This window comes from Mus caroli, unplaced genomic scaffold (assembly GCF_978045245.1).
Source record: "Mus caroli unplaced genomic scaffold, Mus_caroli_1 scaffold_7, whole genome shotgun sequence".
In the NCBI taxonomy this organism is placed as follows: Eukaryota; Metazoa; Chordata; class Mammalia; order Rodentia; family Muridae; genus Mus; species Mus caroli.
In genome coordinates this window covers 131,346,989-131,360,691 of record NW_028227262.1, presented here as the reverse complement: position 1 = coordinate 131,360,691, position 13,703 = coordinate 131,346,989, and the positions used below count along the sequence as shown (strand labels likewise).

Below are 13,703 nucleotides of genomic sequence, written 5' to 3'. Positions count from 1 at the left end.
AAATCAGATACTTGATTATTAAAAATTGTATTTGATTTTATGTCTGCTAGTAATTACTTTACAGGAAGATATGCTATTTCATACTGCAATTCATGAGACACCTAAGAGTTATGATGGAGTGGTTATTTGTACAAATGTATTAAATAAAGCAATAAAATGCTATGATAGATTTTATGCAATGAAACTTTATGCTGAAGTTAAATATACATCACTATTTATGAAGTAATATCTTATATCTTTTTCTATTTCCAAAGCTGTGTTTGTAAATTGATGGCCAACAAAACTAGGATTTTGGTTACATCTAAAATGGAACACTTAAGGAAAGCTGACAAAATACTAATTTTGCATCAGGGCAGCAGCTATTTTTATGGGACATTTTCTGAGCTACAAAGTCTACGTCCAGACTTCAGTTCAAAACTCATGGGGTATGATACTTTTGACCAGTTTACTGAGGAAAGAAGAAGTTCAATTCTAACTGAGACCTTACGCAGGTTCTCAGTAGACGATTCCTCTGCCCCTTGGAACAAACCCAAACAGTCATTTAGACAGACTGGAGAGTTGGGAGAAAAAAGGAAGAACTCTATTTTAAATTCATTCAGCTCTGTAAGGAAAATTTCCATTGTGCAGAAGACTCCATTATGTATCGATGGAGAATCTGATGATCTCCAAGAAAAGAGACTGTCCCTAGTTCCAGATTCTGAACAGGGAGAGGCTGCTCTGCCGCGCAGCAACATGATTGCCACTGGCCCCACATTTCCAGGCAGAAGAAGACAGTCTGTTTTGGATCTGATGACATTCACACCCAACTCAGGCTCCAGTAATCTTCAGAGGACCAGAACTTCTATTCGAAAAATCTCCTTAGTCCCTCAGATAAGCTTAAATGAAGTGGATGTATATTCAAGGAGATTATCGCAAGATAGCACATTGAACATCACTGAAGAAATTAATGAAGAAGATTTAAAGGTATATACCCGTCAAGTCTTAAGATACATCTCATCCTAACCCCATAATTGGAGTAAATTTTGTCACATACTATGTATTTCATGGCATCCCATTGTGGGCTATGGGTTAAGGGTACATAGTCCATTACCTATGTAAGCAACTTGAAACATAAAACTATTTCTGGTTATCATTGAAATATCATCCCCACCCCACAAATGTGTGGTAAGCCAAAACAGGGCCTCAGTGTTGAGTTTTTCTACTAGACTCATGAAATGATATTCACTTTTATAACTTAATAATTGTCTCCTTTAGTGGTTTTCTAGGAAAAGGTGGAATAGAATATTATATAAACAAATACTTGCATTTATGTAGACACCAAAAAGTGTTTCTAAGGCATGGCCTTGATAAGGATTACACACACCTGGCTTCTTGACAAGACAAATTCACATTCCTGCCTGCATTTAGTTAGCATATAGTTTCTAACCTTTCAGATTTGTGTTGTGTTTTTTAAAGGGTTTCTCTACGGAAGATATGTGCAGCTCAGCATATATTAGTGACAGTAGTCAGATTAAAGTTCTTAACTCTGTGTGTTAAGGAGCAAAACGACCTCTCTTAAAATAGAAAGCAATGGAAAACAAGAGGGCTATTGTTTACCAAACAGTGGCTGTACCTTAGATGCAGTTAAAACAGAGTCCTAGTAGATGATATATTTAATGGTGCCCGTCTTTAATATAAAGTTAACTTTTGGGCAGTTGCAATTTATTTAGCATCTCTGGGCCTGAGTTCACTCTGTTGTGAAAGAAAGGGATAAGTAATTCTCAAAAATATATGCTCAATATTTCTATAATCTAAAACTTATTTGTTAAAAGGTAATTCATCTATATGATTTAATATCCATCTAAATAAAATTCCCAAATTGAAGTCTATACATTTTGGTTTGTGTGCATTTTAAAGAATGCTTTCTTTGCCTGATTTTGTTACTAAGTCATCAATTATTTCACCTTCCAGTCAACACACTTTTTGTCTCCTTAACTGTGACATCATTGTCCCTATTTACAAAGAAATAAAATAAAGTTCTGAGAAATTCAGTATCTTCTATCCATTCAAACATCCTACGATGTTACCTTTTGGTCTTGAATTTAAATAAAGGGCAGTTTAGTTCAACAATCTAATTTTTAATCAGTAAACCTTATTCCAGGTTAACAGGCTTCCTTCTTTGTGAGTCTAATGCTGCTTAATGAACTTCACGGATTTTATGAGGGCATCTTTTCCCTTTAGAATATATAGACTCTTTTTCTCACATTTTTATAATGTAGCTTCCAAAAGACAAAGGCTTTTAGAGGACTATATTTGTAATTGGATTTTGTAACTTAAGTCATAGCTAGAAAAGCAACCATGTAATGCCTAAGGACTATGCAAACATAAGCCAGCTTCTAAAATAGAAGACTCAAGTAGCTAGCAAGTTGTAATTGCCCTTGTCTCTGGATCACTGAATCAAGTTCAATCTTGAAGAGTTTGGGAGCTTCACTCATTTGACAAAAGGTGTAGGCTGTAAAGCATTTAAATGCTAAGGTTTGAGAAGTCTCACTGTGTTTGTTACTTTTAAAACTATATTGCTTGAGCAGACATCCTATTCTCTGTGGCCATCATCACCCGTGGCATTTTTAGTGGCTTATATTTTTTAAAGATACTTGGCTGTAAATGGTACTGTTCCCTTATTTCCCTGAATTCATAATAAAAGCTCAGTGGCAGCATGGAGTAGGATTGTCTCAGAATCACACTTCTTTTCTCAGGAGTGTTTTCTTGATGATGTGATAAAGATACCCCCGGTGACAACATGGAACACATACCTACGGTATTTCACTCTCCATAAAGGCTTACTGGTAGTGCTGATCTGGTGCGTGCTGGTTTTTCTGGTTGAGGTAAGTATGTTTGTTTGGAAATTGTAACTGTGAGTTTAAATTAAGGATAAAAAAAGCTGTATGTATTCATATGAGCATATACACATGTATATGTGCATGTGTACAACGGTAGTTTCCTGTAAAGTTCATAGCTTCTGAAAACCAACAGGAGCTGATGAGGCAGCTATGTGGTTAAGGGCACTGGTTGCTTTCCCAGAGAACCTAGTCAAATTCCCGGCCCCCACATGGTGTTTACAGCATCTGTAACTGAAGTCTCAGGAGTCTGGTACTCTTTTTGGCCTCTGTGAGAACAACATGTATGTACTACACAGACATGTGTGCAGGCAAAACATTCATACACAGAAAAATAAGTTAAAACTTTTAAAATCCACAGTTAGAATTACTATTGATATTTTAGTACTTCAGACATAAGGAAGTATGCATAAATACAAATGCTATATATGGTGAATTGTTATAAAATAAAAGTTATTGGAAATATTTTTGTAATCAGCATATTTTGATTCATATGTACTGTAAAGAGATTACTATAACAAAATCAATAACATAACTATGTCATCTCAAGTAAATTTTTTGTTGTTTTTGTGACAAGGGCTCCTAAAATCCACACATCTAACAAGTAAAATATAGTTTGTTATTTATAATCCTCACATCATTTATTACACCTCCATACATTTAGTTTTTAACAGATTCAGAATCCCAACCTACAAAGAGTGAATATGAGTTAAAGTTAAGTACTGAAAAGAATTCTAGATGTCTGTCTAGGTGATCTAATGAGGCAGGCAGTGACTCACGTGGTAATGATCCTTACTTGCCTGCTGCACCTTTGTCTCAGGCAGTGTCCATTGAGGGAAGCTTTCACAATGACATAATTACTTCATTGTGTGCTGACCTGCTGCACAAGAATGCAGTATTAGTCACTCTATTATTTTTCCCATTGCCATGATAAAGCACCTGAAAAGTTAAGGAAAGGGTATATATGTACATATATATATATATATATATATATATATATATATATATATGTACATATATATTCTTGGTACTTGGTACATTCCCTCAAACAGAAAGCATATATATATAACCTTCCTAAACAGCACAGTAGCTTGAGACCAAGTATTCAAACACAGGAGTCTTTAGCACATTTTACATCCAAATCATCAATATTCACGTGAGGGAAAAAAAAGACATTTTGGGTAAGGAAGGCAGGGGACAGGGGCAGGGTTCATAGTGGACAAAATTCAATGATGCTCTTGTCAGAAAACAATCTAATGGTGTGCTTTTCTTTTTTTTCGTCTTCCTTCCTTCCTTCCTTCCTTCCTTCCTTCCATTTTTGTCAGTATCTTATAGGCATTGTCCGGTTAAATAGCTCTCAAATGCTAGATTAAAAGAAAGCAATGATATGCACAAATTTACAACTAAACAACATATTTGCTAATGTTTATGTTGTTTTCCTTCAATCAAAATTTACATAGACTTTAAGTCTAAACTTTTTTTCTTTGTGTCAGTGCCAATGTGTAGATTTCTTTTGGCTACTGGAATGTTTCTTGGTACATTCCATCATGGAACAGGTGCCAATCCACAGTGGCAGTTTAGTTTTTAAAGCACTGTTTAAGTCCTAAGTGACAAGAAATTCCCAAATACATATCCTCCTCCATTAAAGTGATTTAGATAATTTTAAATCTTAATAAGGGCTGTATTTCCATTTAGATTTATGACTTTATAGCATCTCTTCTGTATATGATCCCTTTTGTAACAGGAAATAAACTTTGTGGCCCACGCTATCGTTTCTTATTCCTTCACAGCTACTTAATCTAGTGGTGGGGAAAATTATATTTCTCAGTCATGTGTTATTTTGAAAAAGTATATATTTTGTATTTTCCCTCGAAAGCAATGTTGTCGCTAAGTTCTTAACACTGAACAAATAGACTAATATTTCTATTGTGCTGCTCTTTCTAGTCCCCCTTCTTAGCAGTGTATTATGGACAAGAGAGGGAAAATGTAAACACTGGATTAATGGATGTTTACAATAACCTGATGGTGTTTAGAGTGCAGCATCTCAAGATCCTGTTTGCTCCTTTGTCATGTGGTCTTTAAGACTGTGTCAAAGGACTGCTGTTTCTGTTTGTTAATAAGGAGTCCCTGAGTTGCTTTACATCAGTAATAAAATGGAGATTATACTGAACTTCTATAAAACTACCTTTGCTATTCAGTGTGATTTTAGGGTTATATTTGTCCCACAAAATATGTGAAAATCTGCAAATTATGGTGTATTTAATTACATGTGATATGGCACTGTGTGTTACCTCCCCACCTTAGGAATAAAAATGATTATTACTTATTTTGTCGCTGCTTCAGCGTGATCCTCCAAGAGTACCCCGCTTTGAAAAATTACATGAACTTTATATAGTCTTGAATCATTTTGAAGTGAAATAATAGTGTGTATTCCATTGTCTCTTTAATTCCCAAATATTTTTCCTAAAGGCTTCCTACCAAGTATTTGAAAATATTTTTTTCTACTGTAGTCAATAAATATAGTTTGGATTGGTCAATCTATGTGACAGACAAGAAAGTACTTTGTGAGGATCTAGGCCTCGTAAATACGTATTTCTCTTATTGCTCCTATTCAGAGGGTGTTGGCAGTGCCAGTGCTGCTGATGTTTCTGTTCTTGGATCAAAGGAGATGTGATGGAGAAGTGGCTCAGAACATGAGCCCACCTCGGGTCTCGAGTCATTTGATTAGTCTGAAGATTGAGGAAGACTTTCCTATAAGAATAAAGACATTTGCAAAGCTTAGATTATTACCAGATTTCTAGTTTTGCATTAACTTGGGTCTTAAGACATCAGAAGTTTTCCTTTTTTACTGAGACAGTACACAGAGACTATGTGTACATTGAGAAAACATGGCAATTAAAACAATGCCATTAGATCTTCATCATGAAAGTTAATAAGATAAACTAAAACAAAATATATTATTTACACAGACAACCCTTAACTTTCCTGTATGATTCAATAAACAGTGTTTGTGGAAAAATGAATGTGCAAAATGAGAGAGTGGAATTCCATAAGCTTCGTGTGCTCTTAACCAATAGCAATTGCTGAAGTGACTTCAGAGGTGGAAAGCCAAGACACTAAGAGTGTGTGCACTTTGATGTTGGTCATATTGAATTTAGAAATGGGTGTGGAAGGCTTAGATAAAGATGCTAGAAAAAAATCAACTGTGGATTGTTCCATTCCAGGTGGCTGCTTCTTTATTTGTGTTGTGGTTGCTTAAAAAGTGAGTATACCACACTTTATGTGGATTGTGTTTTGTTTATATTTAGAGATTTTAAACTATTTTAATATCTACTATGTTCATTACACCCTTCCATATTCCTGCTGATTATGAGGGGAGAAACCATGTTTCGGTAATTCTTCAATTTCTGAGGAGACTGGGTCCCAGAACAAAGATAATACCAAATTCTGCACTCGGGCTCCATGTGTAAAACTGTTTTTTACATATACAATACAATAGTATTTTGCATGTAGCCTAGGCATATCACCACATATACTTTAAAACATTTCTAGATTTATATGATGCCCAGTATAATGTAATTTTCATGTAAGTAGTTGTTATATCCTTTAGAGAAATGATGATAAGAAAAATAAGTATGTACGCATTCACTAAAGATGCAATTTTAAGAACAATTTTCTCAGTAAACTGATGGCTGAATCCATAGATACACAGAAGATATGAAAGGTTTACTATATTTGTTCAAGTTGAAAGCTGTTCAGTGCCTTTATCTCTTCATTTCTAAAATATATGTTGTTTTCGATTTTCATGAAATGCAACAAAATATATGAAGAAACAGTTCATATTTAATAGTTTCTACTAATTATTTTGTTCAAATAAGGATCAAGTACATCTATTTCAATTATGAGAAACCTTAACACCTTTTGGCAATACAAAATTTATAAAACTAAGGATGTAGTCTCTTTTAAAGTCAGCATTCCATGTTTCCTTATACTTATTTTTATTAGTGATTCAATTGACAAGTTTGGTTGTCAAATAATCTTTTTCTTTTGTTTTACAGCAACCCTGTTAACAGTGGAAACAATGGTACTAAAATTTCCAATAGCTCCTATGTTGTGATCATTACCAGTACCAGTTTCTATTATATTTTTTACATTTACGTGGGAGTGGCTGACACTTTGCTTGCCCTGAGCCTCTTCAGAGGTTTGCCGCTGGTGCATACGTTAATCACAGCATCAAAAATTTTGCACAGGAAAATGTTACACTCTATTCTTCATGCCCCTATGTCGACCATCAGCAAGCTGAAAGCAGGTACTTGTGACTAGGTATAAAGTGGAGCTGCCCGCTTGCCATCTGTGGGGCTCATCGGCCTGCCTGCCTTCAGTAGCAGCATGAGCTGGAACACAGGCATCTGCCCCTCATCCAACTACCTTGTTTGGCATTTCTAAGATACTGCAGGCAAGCATACCCATGCTCCCCAGCATTTCTGTATCAGCCTAGTAGAGTAAATTATCTTGTTACAATGTGATTTGGGTTCAATGGACTCACTTGAAGCAACCTCTTTTGGATAACTTGGCCTTCTCACATACTTATCTTGATGGGAAAAAAATAACTGTTTCTTGTGACTCTTCAAGAGTGGTCATATGAATGCGTTGGATGACTTCTGGGGGGAGGGGGATAGTTTTTGATTATTATGAGACAATTATAGTACATGCTCCTTGTATAATGCATTTGACACCAATTTAATTACAGTCACAGAAAGTAAGATAATTTGAAAAATAGAAAGAAACATTTCAAAACCTATGGCAAGAAGGGTCTTTGAAAATGTGGTGCATTGATTCACCTATGAATTAGCTTACTTTAAAGACCATGAAGATAATAAGCCTCCTAAGTTCTCCTTCACTGGAGAGCCTGCTGGGTGGCATTAAGCCAGGGAAGTCCTGGCGCATACAAATAAATAAAGTACCATTCATGTCAGGCATAGAAATTCAACCAAATGTAGAGAAAGCTACAGTATTGAAACTTTTTACTGTAATCTGTTTCTAAAAATCTCAAATGTGCATCAGATTTTTTTTAGGTGACAAAATTAAGTGTTGATGTATGAGAAAGATTATATTTATACTGGAGCCCTTATGCCTCGGCAAAGGGTTGCCTCATTTGCATATGATCCTGGTCATCCTCTTTTATTCTAAGAATCTTAAAACTAAGGGAATGGGCAATTCACTAGACCTAGTGAGTTTAAGAGAGGCGTTCTCTCACGTTTCTGGCAGAATTGAACATGGACACGTGGAAAGGACACAGACATTTGAGGCTTAGGCTTAGTTTGGCCACACACCAATGGTAGTTATGGCTGTCAGCAGCCTATGTGAAATGAATATTAGCATATTTCTGCCATTCTTTTCTGTGGGGTTGTTGCTCTCAAAGGAAGTGAACTAGCCATCCTCTCTCTCCCAAAATCCACTCACAGCGCCTTCTCCGCCCTCTCTGTTTTCCTTATCAGTGATCACCATACATTCTTCTTTTCTCATTTGTCTTCCCAAAATGTCATCTGTGTCTCAGGTTAATTCTTAACCACTTTATGTTGTGTTCCTCCTTATTCAACCTCCTGGAGCTAAAGCTGCAAGATGACCTCGAAAGATTTCCAATCAGCCTGCACTTATTATTTGGTTGCTGTGGTACATATAGATTGCTTTTAATTAAAAAAAGTTATTAGATTCATGGTTTATGATTCTCGTCTGATACTGAATTATTTTGCTATACTTTGCAACAACTTGGAATTTCCCTTAGATGAGCTCTTCAGAATTGTGCATTGGCCATGCTTCTCCTTGACAGTAATTTTCTCTGCCTTTTTTATTTTCTTCTGTTACTTTCTCCCACTTTGTCATACTCAAGTGACCTTTCGATCATACAGACACATAATAAAGGTCCTGAGCAAAGTGAGGTTATAATACACAGATGCTCCTGATTGAAATAAAATTTGAAATATAAATGTCACTATGAGTATACTATTTTGCCCAAGAATACTTTCAGTTTTAAATAGTTATTACAAATGTCATGGAATATACATTATTTCTCTGAGTTATTTATGGAAGGATATCCATAATGTGTATCCATATAATATATTCATAAAATATCCTAAATGAATATGTTAACTAATATATCACATGGCTGCATAAGGCTTTTTACTTTTGTCTGTGGGTCATATAAGATAGACATGGAATTATCTATCCTATTGACTTCAAAATCTACTATCTGGGAAAAGAGATAAGTTATATGTACACACACAAGCAGCTGTGAGATACAGCACGTATGTAGTCTCTGCAACTCAGGCGTACAGACAAGTACAGGAAGAGATTTTTTTCCAGATGCAGTAAATACCCTACTCTCTTGCAGACAGGCTATTTGAGTTAAACCAGGAAAGAGGTACAGATTTGACAAGAGGAGACAGGGCTTTTAGATAGAAAGAAGCAACACATAGGCAAAGTAGTAAAAGGGTAGACTAAAGAAGACATACTTACCAGAAGCAGTGGATTTAAATAGCAGGATCCAGTTTAGTTAAGGACAAATTATGGGAAACTATTAAATATTAAAGAATTTTGGACTTTAATCCAGTAAGTAATAGTGAACGAGTGATAAGGTTGCCATAGCGTTGTGTTACACTTTATCTGTTTGCTTAGCTCCTTTTTTAGAAGATGAATTCCTGCACTACAAGGAGAATGACTTAATCACCTCCCTGTAGCCAGCATTGCCAAAGCATGTAGTAGACATGGAATTTTTAGTTCATTGAGGCAACAATCAAGACTCAGATGGGTGAGTCTGGAATTTAGAATACAGGTTGAAGCTTATATTCCCAGTAAAGAAGATAGACAAAATAAAAAAGGAAGTCTGGTGTGTACTGAGAGAGACAGCTGTGGGGTTTGGATCAGCATATCTAAATGTCAGAGAACTCCACAGGGAGGGTGTATGTGCCCTGTTTGATGGAGTTGAACATAAAAAATTGATGAAAGCACCGCCATTAAGACACCTTGAAACTGAGAGCAGCAGAAGTGAGGCCCAAGGGGTACGATGACCAGACATTCCTACCCTTAATTATAGTAAGAACTTGATTAAAGACAATGCTTGGAGCTGAGTCATAGGGGACTATGTGTTTTATAAAAGTTCAAAAGTAGGAGGCAATAACTTAAATACATACTTAGAATTCTCAACAAAGCTAATATTTGTAAGTTCTTGAATTTCTGACTAGATGATAATTCTTATTTTAAATGCTTTTGCTGTGCTGTGAATTTAGGATAAAATATATTGGTGTCCTTCTAAAAGTGATTAATATTTGAGAATATTTATTTGTATCACAGGTGGGATTCTTAACAGATTCTCCAAAGATATAGCAATTTTGGATGACTTTCTGCCTCTTACCATATTTGACTTCATTCAGGTTTGTAAAGAATAACTATTATCGAGTTTTTCTATTTGCCATAAAGTTTTGTGAATAGTTTCAAAAGGAAGCAAGTGAATTTGTTGCTAATTTTCCACACACTAGTTGAAGTCCTGGCTAGTGAATAAGTTTTATGAAGAGGCGCAATGTTTAATAGTCATAAATTTAGTGAATTCAGTAACTAGCTATGTCTGTCTATTTCAGGCAGGCCCAGGATACGATACTATCCTCTTGAATTGGTTTGAAAGGTACAAAAGAGTTTTCCACCTAATCATTGACCATAAAATTTGACTGATAGAACATTTCTTAAGTCCAACACTGAAATGAAAATGAAGTTCCTGGAGAGGCTACACTCTAATCCAGCCATACCCATGAACACTTAAACACAAATTTAGCTAAGCCATTTCCCACAAAAATATAACTTAATGGAAGGATGAAAAATGGATTGTTGAAAACCGTGAAGGAAAAGAAATATTCAGATTCTCTGAGGCTCTCCCTTAGTGACTACTGTGACAGACCTCCAGGGTAGCCATGCTATGGAGATGACTGAAAGTCACTTAATAACAAAAGAAGGCCGGCCATGTAGTGGAAACCAAAGTGACCTTGAAAGCATCACATTAGGACTGCCAAGTCAAAGGACTTACAGGAGTTGTAAGCTGATACGCTTGCCTGTTGAATCAGGCACAGTTTTCTGAGCTCCCTGTTGGCTTCCTGAAGCTTCAGAGAGCAAATGCACTGAAGAAATAGTTGTAACACAACACTGTCCTTGTTGGAATGACACATTCTCATAGCTTGTCCCTTCTCTTCTCTTTAAAATAGTACTGCATTTCTGAAAACTTGAAAAAATGTGGAACTATTACCCCTGTATGTATACACACAAGCCACATCAGCAGATGCAGAGAAACCAGCTGTTGGTTTACCTCCTCTGAAATGATTGACATAATTAAATACACTTACTGTACTAAGTGAACTGTGTTTTGGATTTCCTTCATTGCTGTGTTTAAAGATATAACTTTACGATAGCAGCACCTACTGGAATTTTTTAAACCCAAGTTTTGATTTATGTACTCAAAAGTGTTAGTTTATGTGTGTTTCTTTAACATGAGGCATTTGTTTCCCATTCTCGGAAAATAAACCATAGGTCCATAATATAAATATACTAAATACTATATACTAATATAATATAATGCAATATAATATAGTATGGTTAAAAACTGGAATGTGGGTATCTATCTGAATCTGTCTATAAAAGTCTTAAAAATGGTGCTTGAGTGATATATATTTTTTAATGGTCTCCTAAGTATCTTTTGTTATTTAGTTTACCTCAGAAATCTGGGAGAGCTAATTTTCAAATATTTTTCTTACAAATTAAAGGTTATTTGACATTTGTGATGGCTTTCAAATCCTTTTATGTATCTTAAACAGTTTAAGCTGCTAAAGCTTCATGAGGTAGCAAATCTCTCAAAGCTTTCTTTTGAGCTGAGATCTACCCTGCCCATTTCCCTTCAGGACACCAGCCAGAAAGCCCATGGAAACTAGTGGAGAATTAGCATATGAAAGTTACACTAAGTTGGTTTTAAAGTTTGCATATGCTGGATGTCAGGTGGACCATTCATTTGGTAAACTGTAGTGAGGTTGCAAACAGTCTTCTAATTTTCTGGGGTGTAATATAGTAAGATGTCTACATTGCATGGCAGAATTTATTTTGATAGTGTGGATAGAAAAAATACTTAATTTCAAATTAAATCCATCTACTATAACCTTTTGAGTTACTGGAGTATCTCTAGTTATTACAGTAGGCATAGGTGAGCTGAGATATAAGTAACTTATTAAATAATACTCCTTTCAATATTAAATATGAAAAATTAGAGTCAGAAAAGTGAACTTGTCAACATGACTAAACCTGTGTTTAAAAGAGATATTTGTAACTTAAAATGTTCTGTTAAGAATGTTTCATTTTAAACGACTCCAACAAAATCACAAAAGATAATATTGATACTAAAATTATTTTGAAATTTTAATTTTTTAATGGACTGGATGAAGAAAATCATAATCATTTAACATTTACTTCTTATAAAATTTATAGTGTGTGATAAATAAAATTATCCCAAGAATAGAAAGCACCATGTAAAACTTCAACAGCTGAACTATCATATCAGCAAACTAAACAATTTTAACAATTGTTTCTATGCAGCCTGCAGATACTGCCTTTGAGCTGGCACCTTATTCATGGATGCATGTTTCCCTACTGAGAATAGTGCAGTCTAAGAACATGTGTAGACACAACTCAGCAATGCCCCTGTCCACTTTACAAAGTGAAAACGTCTCTCACTACCATATTTTCTTTGACCCCACAGTTGGTGTTCATTGTGATTGGAGCTATAATAGTCGTCTCGGCATTACAACCCTACATCTTCCTAGCGACGGTGCCAGGGCTAGTAGTCTTTATATTACTGAGGGCGTACTTCCTTCATACCGCACAGCAGCTCAAACAACTGGAATCTGAAGGTACAGCATGGAATGGATTGCAGGGGTTCCTGGAAGTGGGGGAGGGGGACCACAGGAGCTTTTTGTAAACATTTACTTACCACTATAACTTTAACCTGCTTTAAATCTCTATATAACAATGGTGTGTGTGTGTGTGTGTGTGTCTGTGTCTGTGTCTGTGTCTGAGTAGTAGCAGTAGCAGTAGCAGTAGCAGTAGCAGTAGCAGTAGCAGTAGCAGTAGCAGTAGCAGTAGCAGTAGCAGTAGCAGTAGCATGTGTGTGGCATACTTGCTCATGCAGGCATGTGTGGGAACCAAAGGCTACCTTTGTCAATTGCTTCTCTTCTTTTTTCCTTCTCATCTTCTCTCTACTTCCTCCTTCTCTGTTCCCTCCCTTCCCTCTCCCTCCCTCCCCCCTCCCCCCACCATCCCTCTTTTCTTCCTTCCTCCCTTTCTTCCTTCCCTTCTCTCTCTCTCATGAGTTTCTCATAGAACCTGGCATTTGCTGGTTCAGCTGGAATGGCTGGCCAGGGAGGCCTGGGACCCAAGTGTCTTCATCTCTAGCATTACAGACATTCAGTACAGGCCCAAAGTTTTACTTGGAATGTGTGCTTAGAATCTGACCTCAGGTTCTTATGTTTGTGTAGCAGACATATTACCAACTGAACTCTCCCAGCCCAACAATGAAACTTATAAAGTACATGAGGATTGACTTTGTTAACAACTATGGCTTTGTTTTGGCTTTCAAACAGGTGTATATCCTTACCATTGTGTATGCATAGACATGTATATGTTCTTATACTGCTCAAAGTCAAAAACAGCAATGCTATTTTTCCTCAGATTTTCTCCCAGATTTCAAGTGAGACTGGATGGAATTCTTCCATTTGGCTTATCATCTTCAGGCCTTTCCTT

At 36.0% G+C, this 13,703-nt stretch overlaps 1 protein-coding gene across 3 annotated transcripts in view; it reads left to right on the top strand.

The window, feature by feature from the left end:
* Positions 1–13,703, top strand: part of Cftr (CF transmembrane conductance regulator) — a 146,153-nt gene that overhangs the window by 89,824 nt on the left and 42,626 nt on the right. For 2 of the 3 annotated variants that reach the window (XM_021164958.2, XM_085840805.1), the window contains 6 exons: positions 255–963; positions 2,736–2,864; positions 6,101–6,138; positions 6,935–7,185; positions 10,227–10,306; positions 12,664–12,814. In XM_021164958.2, coding sequence (XP_021020617.2) covers positions 255–963; positions 2,736–2,864; positions 6,101–6,138; positions 6,935–7,185; positions 10,227–10,306; positions 12,664–12,814 — 1,358 coding nt within the window. The remainder of the gene's footprint in view (positions 1–254; positions 964–2,735; positions 2,865–6,100; positions 6,139–6,934; positions 7,186–10,226; positions 10,307–12,663; positions 12,815–13,703) is intronic. The other variant, XM_085840806.1, reaches the window with a different exon arrangement.